This window comes from Myotis brandtii, unplaced genomic scaffold (genome assembly GCF_000412655.1).
Source record: "Myotis brandtii unplaced genomic scaffold, ASM41265v1 scaffold782, whole genome shotgun sequence".
NCBI classification, from domain to species: Eukaryota; Metazoa; Chordata; class Mammalia; order Chiroptera; family Vespertilionidae; genus Myotis; species Myotis brandtii.
Genome location: NW_005371138.1, coordinates 3,054,563 through 3,077,103, shown reverse-complemented (window position 1 = coordinate 3,077,103; position 22,541 = coordinate 3,054,563). Strand labels below are relative to the sequence as shown.

Below are 22,541 nucleotides of genomic sequence, written 5' to 3'. Positions count from 1 at the left end.
AAGTGAAGCGCTCCCAACCCATCTTGGATGGACCTCTGATAGAACACATCGTCCAGCCACAGCAGTTACCTGTTCTGTCTCCACAACCAGTCCCGATCTCTGAGAAGATGGGGCAGGCTGGGCCAGGGGTCTGCAGCACCCAGCATGGGTGGAGTCGCTGCATGGTGCACATTACCTTCACACGTGTGAATGCACTGATGATGTGATGATATTGAAGCTGCAAGGGACTTAGAGTCTGACCACTTGCTTTATAGATGAGACCTCAGGGACCCAGGGTGAGAGGGAATTGCCCCAAGTCATAAGCATGTTGAGGACAGAATTTCAGTGAGGCTTTTGATGCACAGAGGCACCGTTCACAAGAGCCCAGAGGAGGAAACAATCCTGAAGTCCATCGCCTGATGAACGGAAAAATAAAATATAGTACATTCTTTCAGTCAAATATTCAGCCAGAAAAGGAATGAAGTACTGTTACAATTGCATGAACCTTGAAAACATTGTGCTGAGCAAAAGAAGCCAGACACAAAAGACCTACATACTTTATATGATTCCATTTATATGAAATAATCAGAATAGGCAAACATATGGAAATATGAAGCTTAGTGGTTGCCAGGGCCTGGGAGAGGGGAGAATAGGTAATAACTCTTTAATGGGTATGGGGTTTCCTTTCGGAGTGATGAAAACATCTAGAACTAGATAATGGTGGTGGTTGAACAGCATTGTGAATGTATTAAATGCCATTGAATTGTATACCTTGAAATGGTTAAAAAGATGAATTTTATGTTATGTGAATTTTGCTACAATAAGAAAAAAAGGAGTTAGTTGGGGCCAGAACAGATGCCCTAAGCTGGGGCTAATGTCCATTTCTGAGAGCTGCTGGCTCCACTTCCTGTTACTGACCTCCCCGGCCCAGGCCATGGGTGGAGGAGCCTGTGGCACCTCTCCGTGTGGGGAGCCCCATGGTCGGGCGGGAGAGGGCTGCCCACCCCAGGAGGCAGGATTCCTGGCAGCCAGGCCTGCTTCTTGCTCGTGCTCTTCTGATGAGGCCTAGCCCCCATCGCTTCCTCATCTGACCAGCCTGCTTCCAGTTAGCACCAAATGTTCCATACATCTCGGAACAGTGGAGGAGCCTGTGGCACCTCTCCGTGTGGGGAGCCCCATGGTCGGGCGGGAGAGGGCTGCCCACCCCAGGAGGCAGGATTCCTGGCAGCCAGGCCTGCTTCTTGCTCGTGCTCTTCTGATGAGGCCTAGCCCCCATCGCTTCCTCATCTGACCAGCCTGCTTCCAGTTAGCACCAAATGTTCCATACATCTCGGGCCTCCGGGCCTGGCTCTTGCTATGTGCACTATACAATGGAGGTCTTTCCCTTGTGATCCCTCCTCCACCTGGAAACATCCTTTAGGAACCAGTTCCTATCTTCCCCTTGGAGAAGACGTCCTCCTCCCCCCGCCCCCTCACCACAAGCTGAGCTGAGCTCTTCCCAAGGTGTCACATGCATGTATCAATGAAAGCAGGCGTGGGCACATCATGTTTGCACATGTGTCTCCCCAGGAGGACTGGGAGCTGGAGGGAGGGGCCTGGCGTGTCCGTCACTGTATTCCTGGGACAGCTCTGGTGCCTGCTCATAGGAGATGCTCAGCAACTGCTTGTTAAATAAGGCAAATGGCCTTGGGAAGGTTCCCTTCCCTCCCAGACATTCTCCATCATTGAGGGAGGGACAGGCGAGGTGATGTCCCTTTGTCTCCTGGGTTTTCTGGTTCGAAGAGCAACAGTGGGTGGCCACTCCAGCAAGTCGCTGCCTGTTGTCACGGTTTTCTGCTCCTTTGCCCGCTGATAGAAGTGGAGAAGGAGCTAGAAGGAGCCTGCAGCAATCTACTGCAAGCAGCTATTTCTGCTCTTGGCGAGGAGAAGGGAGGGCAGTGCCCAGAGACTGGGCTTCTCCATGTAGCCTGAATGGACCATCTTCTCTGGGAATCTAATTAAAACCCTCCCCTGAACAGCCTAGACATGTGGGTTTGGGCTGAGGGTACCTGGAGTCCTTCGACTGCAGGTTCTTGTTCCATTTTCCTCTACAGACTCGAGGTGCTACTCTTTCTGCTTTTCTGATTATGAAATTAGTCATTTTCTAGGAAGCTTATTTATAGAGTCCTCTGCACGCATGCAGCACCAAGCTATTCTGAACACAGCTTGGGGCCTGGGAGGCTTAAGGTGTAAAAGCGTCTGTGAGTCACCCCTGGGGCCCCTTCCAGAGGTATCTGGATCCCTTGGTTACTTTTCGCACCCAGCTAGGGGGCAGCCCTCATGGACTGTCCTTAGGCGGGGGTGTTCTTTAGGATAAAGAAAAAGCTCTTTCTCAGAACGGGGAGGTTAGGGATAGGCGGGTGGGTTTTTTGTGGTTGTTTTTTTTTTGTTTTTATCCTCACCAAAGGATATTTTTCCATTGATTTTTAGAGAGAGTGGAAGGCAGGGGGAGAGACACAGAGAGAGAAACATCCATGTGAGATTGGTTGCCTCCCACACACACCTTGACCAGGGCTGGGAATCAAACCTGCAAGCAAGGTACGTGCCCTTGACCAGAATCAAACCTGGGACCCTTCAGTCCGAGGGCTGATGCTCTATCCACTGAGCCAAACTGGCTAGGGCAGGGATAGGCATTCTTGGTCCCAATTTCCGTGGTCGCGATGTACAGCCTGGGACAAGTCAGACCCCATTTTGTGCCTCAGTTTCCTCCTCTGCACAGTCACTGCTCCAGATGTGTGACTCTGTGACCGCTCTTGACAGCAGCTCTGGAGGAGGGTTCCAAGTGGCTTAACAAAGACCTGCCAGCCAGGCAGCTCAGATGGTAACCATGTTGGAGGTTCCTGGTGGTTTTTCAAGATGGTCAGGGCAACATTCATTTATTCAGCAAGTATTTAGTGAATACTTACTATGAGCCAGCCACTCTGTGAGACTTTGAAAATAAAACAGAAATGGTGGTCCCTACCCTGTTGTAACTTCTGGTCTAATGGTTGAGGTAGATGTTAATCAAATAATGGCATAAATCAAAGTGAAATTTCAAATTGTGTCAAGTGCTATGAGTATAAAGTTCTGAGAAGTAGAGATGGGGGAGCTTTCTGGGTAGAGAGGAAAGCGTGTACAAACTCATCCTGCATAGAAGAGCCTGACCAGAGTGCAGAGGTCAGGAGGGAAAGGGTCCTGAAATAAGGCTGGGGAGATAAACACGGGTCAGACCATGCAAGGTCAGGTAAACTTTGTTAAAGGATCTTGGTCTTTGTTCCAAGTGCAGTATGATGCCATTCGAGTCATTTTTCAAGGAAGGTAATGTGATAAGTGTTGAGTTTGGAAAGAGTCGATTCTAGCTCAAGCCTGCCCCATTCAGTTGAACAGGTTGTAGAATGCACAACCTATGCAGCCATATGTGTGCATTGGAGGATATGGAGAATGTTTTGGAGGCCAGCCTGAGTGGATGCCAGAGACCAGTTAAAAGATTGCCTCGATGCCCGGCCTGCATGGCTCAGAGGTTGAGCATCAATCTATGAATCAGGAGGTCGTGGTTCGATTCCCAGTCAGGGTACATGCCTGGGTTGTGGGCTTGATCCCTAGTGCGGGGCATGTGGGAGGTAGCCAATCAGTGACGCTCTCTCATCATTGATGTTTCTATCTCTCGCTCCCTTCCTCTCTGAAATCAATTTAAAAAAAAAAAAAGATTGCCTCGGCAATCTAGGCATGAGATGCTTGGCTTGGACCGAGATGGAGGTGGTGGAGAGGGAGAAAGGTGGAAAGACTCAGGAGACATTTAAAGGGCCCTCTCTGCAACAGAGCTTGGCTCTGAGATTTGGGATTCTCAGAGACAGTGCCAATTGCAATGAGGAAAGAATGAAATATAATGCAATGCCAGCTGCAAGCACCTTAACCCAGCCTGTCGGCCCTTTATTATTTCAGCCCAGCCTCAGGGCTGGTCTGAGAGGCAGGATTGCAGGACTGGTGGGCAGAGAGGCAGCTGACCTCTTGGGCTTCTTAAAAGTAGTATGCTAGTGTGGCTGTATTAAAGGTCCTTTCGGTTGCCAATCTCAGAACTCCAACCCCACGAGCTGAAGCTAAAACGTTGGACGTTATGGAAAGGATTCTGAGGCATCTCATGGCCTCGGTGGACATGTTGCCCAATCAAGACTCAGGATGGGCCGGAATGCAGCAGCTCCGAGGCCCTCGGCAACAGATGTTTCGGACCTTTTCTCCAGGGCACTGCGGCTGCCGTGATTCAGCCCCAGCACCCCAGGCTGCAGGCCCTCCACAGTGTGTTAGAAAAGTGCAGGCAAGAGCATCTGATTGGCCCAGCCTGGTTGGTGTGCCCAGCCCCGGATCAGCCACCCACTGACAGGAGTCAGAGGCATGAAGGGCAGGCGGGGCCCACTGGAGCCCACACCTGCATTTCCAGCCATTCCCACAGTTGGGAGCCCCTGTGAGCTGTGCCGTTGCCCTTAGATGATGTCTGTCTACAGACACTTCCAGGGGTCTGTCTGATCCACAGCAACCATTTTCCAGCTTATTGGGTAAAGGGGAAAAGCTAGACGCCAGTGTAGTCCTGGAAGGTGCCCTCTAGAAAGAGGGTGTTCTGATTTCAGAAAGAAATAGAATGTTTAGAATATGCAAAAAAGAAAACACACACACATATAGCTACTTCTACCTATTTCTGGAGAAGCGTTTTGCATACCATTGTCCACTGCCCGAGGCACAGGGCACTTGCAGTCCTTGGGGAGCTGGGCACAGACGGTGTTACTCAGACCCCTCTATTTGCTCACCAGTGCTTTCAACTTTTAAACCCACAGTAACTAAGAGGCAGAACAGCACAGCAGTGAGCGTGAGCCTGGAGTCCGAGACTGTTATTTCATACCAGCTCCCACCCGAATGATGTGTGTAACTTTGGGCAAGTTCTTGAACTTCTCTGAGCCTGTGTAATGATTCCTAATTCATGAGGTCACAATGAAGACTCTATGATAAAATTTGTAAAGTGCTTTGCCCATGGTAAGCCCCCCTTGAAATCTAGAGATGATGATGATGATGAGGAGGAGGAGTAGGAGGAGGAGGAGGAGGAGGATGAGGATGGTCGTCATAGCGATGCTACTGTCGCCGATGTCACATGGAAGATACCTGCAGAATTCTTCTGGCTCTGCAGCCTGACCCTTCTGTTGGTCTTCTCCTAAGGTCCCCTTGATGGAGTGGGGTGGAGTTATTCAAAGGGACACAGTACAAGAAAGGAAGGCTTTTGATCTTTGCTCAGGGTTGTCTTGATGCCAGCCTCATCTCCCGTTTTTTCATCCTGCTGCAGGAAGGAGAGAGAGAACCACGCTGCTGATGACTCCGAGGGAGGGGCCCTGGACATGTGCTGCAGTGAGAGGCTGCCGGGTGAGTCTTCCAAGCACCCAGATGCCCCCCAGAATTCCAGATGGAGGGAGAGAGCCTCAGATGACACTGGGGCTGGAGTAAAGCCTGGTTAGCTGGGAGCCTGCTTGAGAGGAGTGACTCAGCTGGTCCATAGATCTTCATTTAAATGGGGATTTGTTTTTCATCATTTGGAGCTGCTCTGGCTCCCATGGAGGGAAGAGCGGGTGGCTGAGGGTGTGCTGGGAGGGTGGAGAGCTGGGGAGTCCAGGGCTGGCCAGTACATGACCACTGACCAGTAGTGTGCTGTGCAGGTTTCAAGAGGTAAGATTAGGAAACGCAGCCTGACTGTGGCATGAACCCAAAGTGGGGTGGATAATGTGGAGATACTACCTGGCAGCGCTGTTGAGAAGCCTGGTTGGGAATGTCAGATTATGACCACACCTGGGGGGGAGCCTGGCTGTCTGAACCGCGGGCCATGTCACCACAGAATTATTACCAAGGCACTTCTGCTCATGGGCAGATGTCCCAGTTGTAGACCAAATGCCCAAGTCATGATCTTAGGGACAGGGAAGAAGGGAGGGGGGGGGGGGGGGAGATTTTAGTGTTGTTGTTTTTCTTTTTAGAAACTTTTTAGTGGTTATTTTTCTTTTTATAACAAATATCCATTGTAGAAATATTAGAAAATAAAGACAAGGGGGAGAAATAAAAGAAAAATTACCATTTTCATTTCTTTCCTTCCACACCTTTTTGTTTAAAACAACAACAAAAACAGCCCTAGCTGGTTTGGCTCGGTGGATAGAGCATCGGCCTGAGGACTGAAGGGTTCTGGGTTCAATTCCAATTAAGGGCACATGCCTGGGTTGCAGGCTCGATCCCCAGTAGGGGGCGTGCAGGAGGCAGCCGATCAATGATTCTCATCATTGATGTTTCTTTTTCTCCCTCTCCCTTCTTCTCTGAAATCAATTAAAAAATATTTTTTTAAAAAAAACAGCCATTTGAATTCTAATATTGAAATCCCAAACCTGTAGTTTGTCAGGAATCTCATGATTGACAAGGCACCTTAGAGTGGAATCTTCAGTGACACTCTTTAAGATAGACATTTAAAACAACTAGGTCTGCCTCTACAGCAATGACTCTTTAAGATAAGCAGTTATTTCTCTGACCAGTGGCTCTGTTGGTTGGAATGTCATCCTGTACACCAAAAGGTTGCAGGTTCGATTCCTGGTCAGGGCACATACATAGGTTGCTGATTCGATCCCCCATCAGGGTGCATACAGAAAACAACCAATTGATGTGTCTCTCATATCAATGTTTCTCTCTCTAAAAATCAATAAAAATATATCCTTGGGTGAGAATTTTTTAAAAAAATAACATAAGCAGTTATTTTATTCACACCATGAGCCAGGGTCCCAGCTACTGCTGAAGGTCCTCAGGTGAGCAGAGCCCATGGTGCAATTCACACTTTATCCAGTAGGCGGTACCCTTGCTCAAAACACTTTGGACTGCCTGATGGGATGGTCTAGGTCTAGGACAGGAGCCACTCCACAGTTGTTGTGGGGACTAGAAACAACTAACTTGAAGGAAAAAGTTCTCCAGAGGGATGTGAGAGCTGTCTGTGACTCTCAGAGACTGTCTTGTGAAGGGGCAGCTGGTTCATTCTGTGTGCCTCTTAGGAAGACGGCATAAGCTAATACATAGAAACTAAAAAGAGGCCCGTTGGCCCACAAGATGCAGAACCTTCTTTCTGACTCTGAAAGTGTCCAGTTATAGAACTTGTTAATTGAAGAGGAAGAAAATGAGTGTTCCATCATTGGAGGGCATTCAAGTATTATCTGGATAGACACTGGAGAGGAAATTTCCGCAATGGGTGGGAGGTCAAGATGACATCAAAAGTCCCTTTCAACTACTAAACAGTTCTGTGATTCAGATATGAGTCATAGAATTCGGAGATGATTCTACAACCAGGGACGGCCCTACTGGCTAGAAAAAAAAATCCATTTTGGAAAATAGGACATGATGTATATTTGTCCAGAGAGTAGCAATGGTGGGGAGGAAAGAGCATGGGTTTTGGCCTTTGAGTCTGGCTGTTTTGTTTACAGGCTGTGTGTTAATGGACAAGTCACTTAACCTTGCTGGGCTTCTAGTACCTAATTTGTAAGTGGAAACAACGACAAAATGGTTATTTATCTTCACAAAGATTAAATAAATAAAATCACACATGCACTTCACTTATTCGACAAACATTTATTGAGCAACTACTGTGTGTCAGGTATTATACTAGGTGCTAGGGATAATAGTGGTGAAAAAAGCAGACATAGTCTCTGCTCTGCTTTGAGTTGCTTCTGGAAAACAGGACGAAGCCACAGCAGAAGGGCCACAGTAATAAGCATGTTTAACCCCACCCTTCTCTCCCATTCCCCCCTGAAAGCCAGCAACCAATGTAGAATGGAAGAGAAGCATTGGTTATCTCCACTGGAGCTGGCACATTGCCTTTCTTGTGCTATGTGCACTGTTCCAAATGCTTTTACATGTATATGTCATGTAATCCCCTCCACTAACCTAGGGAGTCTGCATCATTTGCTATCCCCATCCCACAGATGAGAGCACCAAGGCCCAGGCAGGTTAGGGAATCTGTCCAGGTCACCTAGCAAGTGTTTGGTAGAGTGAGAATTCACTCCAGGCCATCTGTTCAGAGCTCATGCTCCTGGCCACCACCCCATTGCGCTTCCGTTGTCACGATAGAGCCACCATCATCTTCTGGAATCCTATAGGTTGAGGTAGGAAGAGCTAAGGGGTGTCTGTCCCCAAGGAGAATTTTGGAGGAGATGATAGATGTCACTGTGCATAGCCCCTTCTCTGTCCTTCCTCTGGAAAACCCTGCTGTCCAGAAGCCAGGCATGTTGTGTGCTCCCCTAGACCCCACAAGGCCATCTTGATATGATATTGAAGTAACTTTTGCCTGTTTACTCAATGGGACCATGAACTCCTTGAAGGCAAGTACCTCTCTATTTCATCCTCCATGTCTGACATTCATCCACTCATTTCTTCATTCCTTCACTAGCTAGTCATTGAGCATCTGCATGTAAACACTGAAGATTCAACAGTGCACCAAACTGAGAAAATGTCCAACCCCATAGAACAGTATTGTTTACTGGTTAACGGCAGGGACCCTTGACAGGTGTGGCCCCACCACTTACCATGGGATGATCATAGGCAAGCTGCTTAACCTCTCTGTGCATCCCATTTACAAAATGGCAAGAATAATATTCACTGCCAGGTAGAGTTGTTTGAGGATTAAATGAAATAATAGAGAAATTAGAACAGTGTTTGGTACATAGCAAGTGCTACACAGGCATTTTTTATTAAGGAAAAGATAAATAAAATAAGTAAAATATATAGCATGGTAGGTAAGTACTACGGGAAAAATTAAGGCCAAGAAGCCAGGGATGGGAAAGGATTGGAGGTTGGTTCTGGAACTTGGTAAGGAGTAGAATTCCACAAATGTCCATCAGGTGAAACCACTCACCTGAATTGCAACTTGGACATAAAGGGAGATGGCAGGCTAAAGACCAAGAGAATTGGGGTGCTGGCCCTTTAGAATGAGCCCATGGGCACTGCAAGCAATTGGATAATGATAGTGTAAAAACACAGTCCTCGAGTAATCTCTCCCCCTCCCAGCTGTCTTCCCTGCTGGGCGAGACCAGAAGCGAGGCAGAGTGGGGGCCAGCCATGCCTGATGACTCACTTATTCCTACACGCACTGCACTGCCAGGCTGGGGCAGCATCGCCAACACTCCCAGCCACAGCCACCTAGACCTGAGCCGAGCAGGTCATGCAGTCCTCCCTGCTTGAAATTTTCGGGTGAAAAGATCCTCAGGCATCGCCAACACCTCAGGCAACCAATAGCTGCCCCAGGGACAGGCATGCTTGCTCACAGGGCACTCCACGCATGTGCTCACACACTCATATGGGTTCTCACTTGTCACAGCCTCATGCTCACATGCTCACGTGCACACACCCACACACAGTCACCCAGGCACGCACCCCGTCTCTCTGTCTCACAGAGCCCTGTGGAAGCACACCCCCACCTTCAAGCTCACACCCCTGCCAGTCTTCCTCTTGCACACTCAAGCTGTCTTAGCTCCATGGCTCCATCATGCATCCCCTTCCACCCGACATGCTTTTAGAGATGGACAGACTTGCTTGCTCTCGCCTTCCCTCTTTAGGTCTCTTTCTCTCCCACATCCGTGCCCCTTTTCATGCACCCATACAGACAAGCAGGCTTGCTCCTTCCCTCCCGTTCTGTGCCCTGTTCCCAGGTTCTCAGTTGCCCACTGTTCCTAGGTACTGTAGCGGGCACTGGGTGTGTACCTGGGTGCCTCCTCCACTCCATGTACACGCACACGTTTATTTTTCTTCTCCCCTCATGCACACACTCTTTTTCACATGGTCACCCTTCTTTTCTTCTTTTTCATTCCTCCTTGCTTGCTCACTTATTTGCTCACAGTCACCCAAACACATTTATACATTCCAACTCACACTCCCCCTCTTCCGCGCGTAGGTGTTCACATTCGCAAGAAACCAGGCAACCCTGCTGGTGCTGGGGCCTCCGCTCCTTCCCCAACCGGCACCACTGTGGGCCTAGCTTGGGACCAGCAGCTTCTTCAGGGATACGGCGCAGAGGAGGGAGGTAGATAGGCAACAATAGGAACTAGTGATGGCATGACATCACCAAGTATTGCTCTGTGTCTCCAGTGGGCACATGGGCGGGCCTGCTCCTAACATTTGCAGGGACCTAAGCCAGGCTGCAAATAGGGCCCCAAGCGGTACATCACCCGCTGCTCAGTTCTACACTGCAAGGGCCCCTGTGTGCATGCATGTGGGCACGTCAGTCTGTGTGTCTAAGCGTGATCTACACCCCGCCCCAATAGCTGTTCCTTGGTCACCCCTCAAACATAAAGATCCCGAAGCAGGAGGCCATGTCCACCCTCAGAAGGATGGTCCTGCACCCAGGCTGGTTTTGGGCACCTTGGGCAAGGAGCTCTGGAGTCCCAGTAGCCAGAGCATGGCCTGGAGAGGGGAGCATGGGCATACCCCTGTGCCCCGTGGACTGCTCATCCATGGGGAGTGGCACAGCCAGAGAAGAGGGAGCTAGGGCCCGGTCTGAGGATACATGCTCTTGGGAACAGGGTGTTTCCACAGCCCTCCTGTGGCTGGCTGCTGGCCGGAGCCATGATGTATGTCACTGCCACCCTGAGATTTTAGGATGTTATGATTAGCTGGCTGTATGCAAGGTTGTGAGTAGACACTGAGGTTTGAGTAGGCCATTCATTGTCCATTTGATAGGAGCAGCTGGCCTTTTGGGCCAGTGGCTCTGATACCCACTCCCTACCTAAGTCCCAGGGCCTTGAAATCTACCCTCCGCCAGCCTTAGGCTCTGTATCATCATAGGTATCAAGTGGACCCTCCTCTGAGGGGAAGAAGGTCTAGGTTTCAGCAAGATGCCACTGCCCATCATGGGTAGCCTTTTATAAAGTAAGGAGGAGGCCTGTATTCAGGAAACCTCTGCTGTCCTAATCTGGCAGCGACTCCCGCTGGCCATCAGGGAGGGTAGGTCATAGCTTTCATGGCCGATCCACCACAGCACGGATCAGCTCTTAGGCCAGAAGCCAACAAGGGCCAATTGAAAAGGCAGCCTGACCCTTTTATCAATTTGACAACTTTTTATTGAGCAGCTGCTCTGTGCCCTATGCTGTGCCAAGCACTGGTGATACAATGAAGAGCAAGACAGACCGGGGGTCCCTGCTCTCAGAGAGGGTAGAACTCCATGGAAGGGCGCAACAGTAACATAACCCTATGTTGGGGTCATGGAAGGCTTCCTGTGACCTGAAGGATGAGTAGGGTCCTGGTTCATGTTCTTGTTAACCAGCTGTCAAAGCATTTCAAGGAACAAGTTAACCTCCTAATGACCAGTCCCCGTTCTCAAAAAGCCCCCAGTCTGGTGCCTAGCACTGGTTTAAACTGTGCTTCTGCCCTCCACCCAGCCCAGGGTCACCCTCTGCCAACCTGAGCTACCCACCCAGGTAATCCTGGCACCTCCCACCAGGGTTGACCCTCAGCCACACCCAGCCTCTCACGCCTGCCTCTCCCCAGTGTGAGTCCTGGTCCATGCGGAAGCCCTCATGAACCAAGGAATGAATGAAACTATTTGTATCAGTTATATTTTGCTACAATATTTTGTATTCATATACTTTTTCTATTCTTTTTTTTAATAATTTTTTTGTTTTTTGATTGCAGTTAACATACAATATTATATTAGTCCCAGGTGTACAACATGGTAATTAGCCATTCTGTAACTTAAGAAATTATATGTGCATGTATTTTCCTTTGTAAATACTGTGTTCTGTTAGACTTCATTCTTTTCACTCAGCAGTGTTTCTGAGGTCCTTCATGGTGCCGTATGTACTGATCCTTTGCTCCTAAGGGCTGCATAGCATTCCCCGGTGTGTTCCTAGACACTTGGCCTAGCTGCTCCCCCAAGCAGTGGGCCTGCAGATGCCTCCACTTCCACCCCCACCCCCACCACAGATAGCAAGGAAGGGAACCTCAGCTTACATGCCCTCTTAGGGACTGTGTGAGAATTCTTTTAAGCAGAACCACCAGTTTCCAAACTTTCCTACTAGGTTGATTCCAGGAGAGAATCTGAAAAAAGCTGAAACAGAGAAAACCAGGTTGGTAGAGTCTGGAAAGATAAACAGAGACCAAAGCATGCTGGGCCTTCATTCTTGGCCATGGCAGAATTTTGGTCTTTATTCTAAGAACAAGGGGAAGCCATTGAATTAAACTAACGCTCAAGATATTTTTTTTCGCCCTAATTGGTTTGGCTCGGTGGATAGAGTGTCGGCCTGTGGACTGAAAGGTCCCAGGTTCGATTCCGGTCAGGGGCATGTACCTTGGTTGCGGGCATATCCCCAGTAAGGGGTGTGCAGGAGGCAGCTGATCGATGTTTCTCTCTCATCGATGTTTCTAGCTTTCTATCCCTCTCCCTTCCTCTCTGTAAAAAATCAATAAAATATATATTTTTTTAAAAAAGATTTTTTTTTTCGGCAGCCCTGAGTCTTTAGTACTGGAAGGTCCCTTAAGGCCCCATTGTTGTGCCCAGTTCAGAAGGCCTGTGAGGTCTAGGAAGCCATTGAGGTGCCCAGGGTCACTCAGCCTTCTAGAGGCAGAGCTGAGCTGCCACTTTGCCAACAGTGTGAGGCTTTGGGTGGTAGAGGGCCATCTGAGGGTGGCAGCCTCTGGAGGATTGGGGTCTGTTGGCACTACTCTCCTGGGAGTCTCGGGTTGCTCTTGCTCACCTCCTAGCACCTAGACCAGCGGTTCTCAACCTTGGGTCGCGTCCCCTTTGGGGGTCGAATGACCCTTTCACAGGGGTCGCCTAAGACCATCGGAAAACACATATATAATTACATATTGTCTTTGTGATTAATCACTATGCTTTAATTATGTTCAATTTGTAACAATGAAAATACATCCTGCATATCAGATATTTACATTATTCATAACAGTAGCAAAATTACAGTTATAAAGTAGCAACGAAAATAATTTTATGGTTGGGGGTCACCACAACATGAGGAACTGTATTAAAGGGTCGCGGCATTAGGAAGGTTGAGAACCACTGACCTAGACACTCCTAGACCACCGAGGGCACTTACCGGGACCCAGCCTTCTGCTGCCATCGGGCCTCAGTCCCTCAGATCTCCACAGTGAAAATTCCCATGTTGCCTTCATGGGTGAGAACTGAACCAGAGGGTTAAAGATCTATGTGCCAATCCTGGTTCTTACTCTGTGGACCTCAGTTTTCTCATCTGTGAAATGGAAGGATGGAAGATGCCCTCCCATGCATTTGTGCTCAAGTCTGGAGCACTTGAGACTTCTGGTACCCCATCGCCCCAGGACTTTTCTATGGGTTCTTTTAGTTCTCAGTGTTGGGGGAGGAGGATGCTGCACCCTCAGAGTTTCATTGACCCTTTCACCCTTGTACTTCTGGGCCTCCACTCCAGAGAGGCACAAAGAATTAGGCCTTTGTGTGCAACAACAAAGCTGTTTGGTTCTATTTCAGATAGAACCATTTTATTATATCCCATCCAAAGAGTACTTGAGTTGTGTTTTGTTTTGTTTTGAAAGCTTGTTAGCATTCTGGTTTTAAATAACTGGCAGAAACAAAGCTGCCCCACTTCTGCCACCCCCGGTCCGTACCCACTCCATCCACGGCTCCAGTTGCCAGCCAGCAGCCTCAAAGCCCCTACCCACGTGGGGACAGGGATCCATTGTCCCCCTGCAGGGCCCACCTGGCAGATGAAAGGGAAGTCCTTACTGCTGCCTCTGCCTCATCTCTCTTTTTCCTTCCTCTCTTTCCCCCTCCTTTCTCAATGATTGAGCTTTCACGTGGGCCAGGCACCAGGTTAAGCTCTTTGCAGGTTTTACTTTATGGTATCCTCAGAATCCAAGGGGCAAATTGTATATCTATTGTCCGGAGCAGCGGTCACCAACTGGTGGTCCGCAGAGAGATTACGTCACTTACCCAAGGTCACATAGTAAATGGCAAAGGCAGGCCTCAAACCTACATCTGTGTGACTCCAAAGCTTTCACTATGAGCCACTAGCAAAAGTTACCTCCCTGCCCTGGCCAGTGACTCAGCTGGTTGGAGCGTTGTCCCAAATCCCAATCCCAAAAGGTTACAGGTTTGATTCCAGGTCAGGGCATGTACTGGAAGCAACTGATCGATGTTTCTCTCTCACATTGATATCTCTCCTCCTCCTCCTCCTTCTCCTCCTCTTTCTCTCTCTAAAAAAATCAGTAAACATATCCTAGGGTGAGGATTAAACAAACAAAAAAATCTGCCCAGCTGGTGTGTCTCAGTGATTGAGCATTAACCCATGAACCGGGAGGTCACAGTTCAATTCAAGGTCAGGGCACATTCCTGGGTTGTGGACTCAATCCCCAGTAGGGGGTGTCCAGGAGGCAGTGATCAATGATTCTCTCTCATCATTGATGTTTCTATCTCTCCCTCTCCATCTCACGAAAATCAATAAAAATATATTTTAAAAGTAAATAAATAAAATAAAAATCTACCTCCCTAGAAGCAAAGCTAGAGTATGTGTGGGGACAGGAAGAGCTGCAATACAGCCTGGAGGCTCAGGTACTAGAGATATTTCCTATGACTTGGAAGTCTACCTACCGAGAGCATCCACACACAAGGCCCATTCTTGCCTCTTGACCTGCCCTGTCCCTATTACAGCCTCTCATGTATCTGCAAAGAGCGTTCAACCCTCCTGACCTTCCAGACTAAGCATCCAACACACTTGGTTCCCAGGCCTCCCCATCATCTTGGTCCCAATCTAGCTGTTCTCTGCCCCCGCCTGTCGGTGTGATAGATAGACTGTCCCCTCTGTCCTGGAATGGGCTGGAGCTCCTTCTCAGGCTGACTTCCCCCAACAAGGAGGAGGAAGAAGCAGCGGAGGCCCAGCCTGGGGCAGACAGCATGGAGTCTGATTAAGAGGACAGATCCTAGCCCTGGCCCAGTAGCTCAGTTGGTTAGAGCCTCAGCCCACTTACACCAAGGTTTCGGGTTCAATACCCAGTCAGGGCACATACAAGAATCAACCAATGAATGCATAAATAAGTGGAACAAGAAATAGAGGTTTCTCTCTCTCCCTCCCTCCCTCCCTCCCTCTCCCCCTCTCTCTCTCACTTTCTCTAAAATCAATAAAGAAAAAATAAAAAGATGATGTGGAGTAGAGAGCAGAAAACCTGAGTTAGTCATCTAGTGTGTTAGTTATCAGTATGGGCTCTGGAGACAGACTATCTGAGTTCTGGTCTTAGTTTACCCATTTAGTAGCTCACGTTGGTCAAGTGACGCGACTTCCCTGTGCCTCAGTTTCGTCATCTGTAAAATGGGAGTAAGGGTAGCACCCACCCTCTAAGATTGTTGCGAAGACTAAATGTATTAGTATATGTAAAGCACTTAGAGCAGCGCCCAGCACATGGGAAGCACTCATTATGTGTTAGCTAATAGTGGTCACGGTAGCGGCTAACGTCCTGGCTCTGCCATTGGTCGGCTGTTGACCTTGAGCAGCCAATTCCCACCTCTGGGCCTCAGTTTTCCCATCTAAGAAATGAGCAGACTAGCCCAGATGCCCCTCAGGGCCTGTCAGGCTCTGATGTCTTTGTTTCTAGAAGCCCAGGCAGGACCGAGCGTGATGTTCTGTTGGTCCAGGCCCCCTGAGACCATGTGGTCATGGCTGGGAGGTCACCCTGCCATGTTCAGGAAGGGAAGAAAAGCTGAATGGGACAAAACCAGCCACCCTGCTCATGTAAACAGGGACAGGCTGAGCCAGCCTTCCGTTCCGGTGTTCCGGTGGGCTAGCAGCTGGCAGCGCCAAGGATGAGTCACTGACAGCAGCAGCCACGGGCGTTCCATCTCAGGCGGTGCCAGCCCCGGGCACTCGGTAGCTGCAGAGTTTGATGGTGGGACTCAGGTGCTGGGTGACGGGAGGGGATCATAGTACTCCCACATGACCCAGGTCAATCTGAAGGCCGTTTGCCTGCAGACTTTACCCAGGCTCCCTAGAGCTTTGGCCTGGGACCTGGAGCTCCTGTCTTCCAGGATCTCTTCCTTCCATACCGTGTGGCCTTTGAGGAGCCAAAAGCTGGGGATCAGGCGCACAAGCTGTACCTGGTTCGGGGTTCCCCCAGATACAAGGACTCCATCCCTCTCTCCCTCCCAGCCTCTCACCAGCTCCCAGCCTTTGCTGCAATGACCCTTTCCTAAGAAGCAGTGTGGCAAAATGGAAAGATCACTTGGTGTCAGGAAGCCCTGGGTTCGACTTCAGGTCTGCACGGACTCGAGCAGCCACTTAACCTGGCTGGGCCTCGATTCCCACGCCTGGAAAATCCCCTGCACCCCGTGCAGGCGCGTGAGGAGCTGGCGCGCGCGATCTTAAATCACTGTCAGCAAGCTGCCTCTGAGTCAGAGTTTCGTGCGTGGCAAAGCAGCTACCTCGCTGTGAACTATTGAAAAGCCAGCCCTTGACAGAAGCAGCCGCCTCTCACCAACAAAACTGGGCTGATGATGCGAATGTCTACCTCACAGGGCTGCCGAGAGAAGCAAATGCAACTGCGTGTGCAGATGCGCTTTGGGAAGTGCATAGAGCCTGCCCAGCGATGGCGTTGTCGTTCCCAAAACTGGATAGTGAGCAGGGCAAGGAGAAGCACTGACGTCGTCTCCGGGCGTCGGCCCAGGACCACAGTGATCTGTGCAGGCAGGGACTGTTTGAGCCTCTCCGAGTTCTTGGCAAAGTATATCATTGGTGCTCAGTAAATGTGTATTGGGCTCACACATGACTGAGCAGAGACTGAAATCAGCCCGGTGCGCCCCCTCCCCACTTCCATGATTTTCCGTCACAGACCTCTGCTCCCCCGGCTGAGATCAGGGGTGCTTAACCCGAGGTCCGTAAATCCCCTCCAGAACTGTACACAGAATATAGTGTGTTTGACAGTGAATCTTCCTGAGTAAAGAAGTGTTAGAGTTCTGCCCAGAAAAGCTCTGAAAGGTGGGCATCTGCCAGGTGCTCAGTGAGCACCCGCCCGTCGGATTCATTTGGCTCCCAGGACTGCCAGGTACCCTGTGGATTAAAAAGGAAGAAACAGCCTCCACCTTTGTCTCTGAGAGGTGCGTGCAGGGCCCCACCAGCCTGCAGTTTTCTTTCCTGCAAGTTAGTTAACCTGCCATCTTTCACATGCAAAAGCAATGATCATACATCATCAGGGGCCTGTGTTCTGAGTGGCTGTTCTACAGCTGGCTGGGTCTCAGACAGCCATGCACAATCTCCCATGTCCTACCAAAGGCATTTGTTTGTGTGTTTTTTTCTTTTTTGAGATTTTTTAAAAATTTAATGATAGTTGGTGTGCAACCTTTATTGGTTATATTAGTTTCAGGTGCATATAATATAGTGATTCAACATTTTTATACCTTACAATGTGATCACTCAACTTAATCTAGTAATTATCTGTCACCGTACATACTTATCACATTACTAGAGGCCCAGTGCACGAATTCGTGCACCAGTGGGGTCTCTTGGCCTGGCCTGCAGGATCAGGCCAAAACTGGCTCTCCAACATCCCCCAAGGGGTCCTGGGTTGCAAGAAGGTGCAGGCCAGGCCAAGGGACCCCACTGGTGCCCGGTCGAGCCGGAGAGAGATGCAGGAGGTTGGCTAGCTGGGGAGGGACTGCGGGAGGGCTCCAGGGAGTGTCTGGCCTGTCTCACTCAGTCCCAATCGGCCAGACCTCAGCAGCAAACTAACCTACCAGTCGGAGCATCTACCCCCTGGTGGTCAGTGCACATCATAGTGAGCTGTTGAGCAGCCTTAGCATATCATTAGCATATTACGCTTTAATTGGTTAAACAGGCAACCAGACGACCAGACACTTAGCATATTAGGCTTTTATTATATAGGATTATTGATTATATTCCTCTTCCTCTTTTCACCCATCTCCCCAACCCCCTCCCTTCTGGTAACCATCTCTTTGGTCTCTGTTTCTATCCATTTGTTTATTTCTTTTTAAATATATTTTTATTGATTTCAGAGAGGAAGGGAAAAGGATAGAGAGATAGAAACATCAATGGTGAGAGAGAATCATTGATCGGCTGCCTCCTGCACTCCCCTTACTGTGGGGATCGAGCCCGAAACCTGGGAATGTGCCTTTGACTGGAATCGAACCTGGGACCCTTCAGTCTATAGGCCAACGCTCTATCCACTGAGGCAAACCAGCTAGTGCTGTGTTTCTATCCATTTAGATGTGATCAGTGGGAGTCAGGGCCCTGAAACAGGGAATATTAACTAGGCCTCATGGTATCTAATCTCAGAACTGTGATCTCTTTTTTAAAATATTTTTTCTCAATAAAAATAAATATATGTGTATATATACACATACATATGTATATACTCATACACACATTTATTTATTTATTTATTTATTTATTTATTGAAGAAAATCTGGAATATATAAACAATGAAAAAATCACCTATAATTTCACCCTCTTCCAAAGAACTGTGGTTAGCACCTGGCTTCTGTTCTTCCCACTAATCGTGTGCGTTATGGAGCACTTACTATGTGCCAGGCATCAACTGCGCTGCAGGCTCTGCAGGCACCATCTCATGCCAGCCCTTGTCTTACATCTGGTATACTCCACCTTTCTATATGCACATTTACACTTTCTTAGTTTTTAAGGCCAAGGGGATCATACTGTTTTGTAACCTTGCCTTCCTCACTGCATAGCATTGAAATTTCTTTCTATGTTATTAAATATTCATCTACAGGATCATTTATAACATCGGCATAATGTTTTATTGCAGGCGAGTTCCGTGCTTCTCAGACTGGGGTGCATGTACCCCTGAGGGCAAAGCCACAGGATAAATGTAGCACATTCTCCTGAAGCATAAATTGGATTCGAAGCTTTGGGAGGGGAAAAAAAACACATTATTGCCCTAACTGGTTTGGCTCAGTGGATAGAGCGTCGGCCTGCAGACTGAAAGGTCCCAGGTTCATTCCGGCCAAGGGCATATACGTTGGTTGCGGGCACATCCCCAGTGGGAGGTGTGCAGGAGGCAGCTGATTGGTGTTTCTAACTCTCTATCCCTCTCCCTTCCTCTCTGTGAAAAATCAATAAAATATATATTTTTTAAAAAAACACATTATTTTAATATTAAAACAAGTGTGTATATACCATAGTGTAAAAGAGCACCCATGAATTTTAAAACAGAGCAGCCACGTTCAAGATTGTTTGAGCTTGTGTTCTCCCAAGACCCAGCCCCTGTCCTCCCGGGTGGCAGGAACATCTGAGAAGCACGGAGTTCTAGTTCAAGCCCCTCGTTTTACAGATAAGGCACCCGAGGCCCAGGGAGAAGGAGGGAGCTTGTGTGCCCCTCCCAGCCTTCCATATTTGGTAGCATCCCTCCACTGCTTTTTCAGAGGGTGTGGGTGGAGACCTTGTCACTTAAGTAATAAAACCTCTGCGTATCTATAGTGGAAACTCTTGGCTTCCTGCATGATCCATCTCTTAGCAGTAGTTTTGTTTTTCTCTTCGCCTTGCTGGCCAGGATCTGACATTGTGCGCTCTGTGGTTCGTAACTGTAGTCTCTGTGGGCAAAGGTGGAGGCCCTCCCCCAGCCCCCATGGACTCCAGCAGCACTCAGATTTGTCACTTAATGCACTGTATGAATCCACTGGTCTGTTTTACCCAGGAGACTGGGAGGCCTGTGTAATCATTATCATCATGTGACATGTATCAAGCACCTTCTAGATGCTTCCAGATAAAACACCATGCTGCATGTTTTATCTGAAGTCTTCATAACACCTTTTCGAAGCAGGTATGATTGTCCCCATTTATCAGTAAGAAAACTGAGCCAAAGATGATTACTTGCGCATCATCATTCACTGATAAGTATTTACGGCAGGATTACATGCCAGGACTTATGTTAAACGCTGTGGACAATCATGATGAACAAAACTGATACCACTCCTGCCCTTATGGAATTTACAGTGGGGGAGATGATATTCAACAAATACGTGTTCTTAAATATGTTTTTTAATTGATTTCAGAGAGAGGAAGGGAGAAGAAGAGAGGGATAGAAACATCAATGATGAGAGAGAATCAGCCAGCAGCTGCCTCCTGCACAACCCCCACTGGCGATCGAGCATGCAACCTGGGCATGTGCCCTGACCGGGAATCGAACCAGGACCTTCTGGTTCATGGGTCGATGCTCAACCACTGAGTCACACTGGCCGGCTCAACAAATAATTGTACAAACTGTAGTGAGTGTAATGTGGCCCAGGGCCTGTCCAGTTGCCTCAGTTTAAACCCACCTCAGCCACTTATCAGCTAGCCTCATCTTGGCCTCAGTTTAAACCCACCTCAGCCACTTATCAGCTAGCTAGCCTCATCTTGATCTTCTGTAAAAAGAGGATAATAGTAGTATCCACTTCATAGGAGTACTGTGAAGCGAGTAAATCAGCAAAGGTAAAGCCCTCAGAGCAGGACCTTGCACATTCCAGGGGTATTGCTGCTGCTGGGACGAAGGAGAGGCTTAGGGTGCCCGGCGCACATGATAGGGCAGGGCCTACGTCTGGTGACACTGATTGAGTTCTACAAGAGGAATGGGAGTTAACGTGGCAAAGTGGGGGGATGACAGGGGGGTAGCGGGTGCAGGGTGTTGGAGGTATGTTCCAGGCAGAGGGAATCGCCTGTGCCAAGTACCGAGGGTGGACTCACCTGAGGAAATGCACGGAGTGTGGCTGGAACACAGCAGGTAGGGAGCCATACAGGTCAGCATCTGCAAAGGAGGCGCCTGTGGTGGAAATGCAGCTGTTTCCGGGACCTGCGCTCTGCTCGGCACTGTAGGTCCAGGCCACAGGAGAGGCTTGGTCAACGTCCCGTGAGCGAGCGAGCGAGCACAAGGACAGACAGCTACGTTGGCCTCACGTGGTCTTGCTGTGGGTGTTCCATTGTCCCCCAACCAGAAAAGGAGTCCATTGTCCCATATACACAGCGGTGTGTGGACAGTTCCATCCCCACTGTCAAGTGTTACACAGCCCTGTTGCTGGTCCCTCTCTTCTTGGCAGTAGACTGGAACGTGTGGGTTTGGATGGGGATCTTCCACATCCGGGACTCAGCAAGGTGGCTGCTGCTGCTGGAATCCCTGCACTGCAGTCAGGGCCCCAGATCTAAACCAGTGGTGTTCAGACTCTCTCAGGAGTGGAAGCCTGTGTTGAAATGATCTTAAAGGAAACCCAGTAGGTGGCACGGGGACAAGCAGAGCTTCCACAGGCAGAGAGACTCCACGCTTGGTAATACCTGGTGCACCTGAGTGAAGACTAGGGCTCCACAAAGCACAGTTAGAAATCCAAGGGCTGAGCCCAACTCTCACTTTCCAGGTGTGGAAACTGAGGCCCAGAGAGGGGGTGACCCTCCCAAGGTCACACAACGAGGAACAGACCCAGAACTGAATTCCAGACATTGGATAATCAATTTTATTACACCCAGATTTTCCTCCACACCACCCTGCCCGCCCACACACCTCCTCAGTTCGGGGGCGGGGGGAATGGGGGTGTCTCGAGGTTGGGGAAGGGCTGTAGCTAGGATCTTGTCATGTGTCCAGCCTCCAGCCCCAAGCCCCAGTCAGAGCCCAGGGCACGGGAGTCAAAAATCCGGAAGGCAGGCGTGGGCGGGTTATTCACGTGCACAACCTGGCTGTGCTGTGTCTTTTCTCTCTCTCTCTTTAATTGAGTTTGAGGTGGTTGTTTTTTGTTTCCTTAAGAAATGGAAAAGAATGAAGCTGCATAAACACAAGGATGTTAACTCCCTGAAAAACCTCCTGCCATTTTAACTCTGTTACTGGAGAAATAAAAGAGAAATAATTTGTCCACCCACACTTAGCTGTTTCTGACGAAGGTAGGTGAATATTGCTTTGCTAATCGAGGGTGACTGCTGGAAGTGGAGCCACGCTGACTGATCCCGGATCGAGAGGAAGGCACGGCAGCCCCAGGAGGAGCGGCCACCGTGGGCCCACGGCCCCGAGTCAGCGGCCGGCTGTCCTCCTTCCACAGGTCTCCCCCAGCCGGTAGTGATGGAGGCCCTGGACCAGGCCGAAGAGCTCACGGACTCGCGGAGAGAAATGCCACCGCCACCCCCTCCTTCATCGCCCTCTGAGCCAGCTCAGAAGCCGCCACCTCCGGGCACCTGGAGCCACTCCCTCACGGTCAAGAGCAGCCTGTGCCTGTTGGCTGCCTCCCAGTTCCTGGTAAGGACATCACAGGCCCCAGGAGGGATTGGAGAGAGTACGGGTTGAGGGACAGCCCTCCACCTCCTCCCCAAGCTGGCCACCTGGGGATGCCGAGAGGTGAGGGTCCTGCTTAGTGCCCCTCGGTGACTCCCAGCCCTCGGCTGGAGTTCTGAGCTACCGCCTCCATAGCCAAGCCCCTCACACCCTGCCCTCTCTCACCCCAGGAGCAGGAACAGCCTCCTCCCAAGCCTCTGGCCCTGCAGGGGTCTCTCTGAGGACTTCCTGTGGGGGGGGGGGGGGGGGGTGGGAGCGGCCCT

At 49.6% G+C, this 22,541-nt stretch overlaps 1 protein-coding gene across 3 annotated transcripts in view; it reads left to right on the top strand.

The window, feature by feature from the left end:
• The window catches only part of PTPN5 (protein tyrosine phosphatase, non-receptor type 5 (striatum-enriched)), a 45,657-nt gene that overhangs the window by 9,505 nt on the left and 13,611 nt on the right, over window positions 1–22,541 (top strand). For 2 of the 3 annotated variants that reach the window (XM_014530952.1, XM_014530949.1), the window contains exons 4-5: window positions 5,324–5,400; window positions 22,049–22,242. In XM_014530952.1, coding sequence (XP_014386438.1) covers window positions 5,376–5,400; window positions 22,049–22,242 — 219 coding nt within the window. In that variant the 5' untranslated portion in view covers window positions 5,324–5,375. Of the gene's footprint in view, window positions 1–5,323; window positions 5,401–21,797; window positions 21,894–22,048; window positions 22,243–22,541 lie in introns of those variants that run through there. The other variant, XM_014530950.1, reaches the window with a different exon arrangement.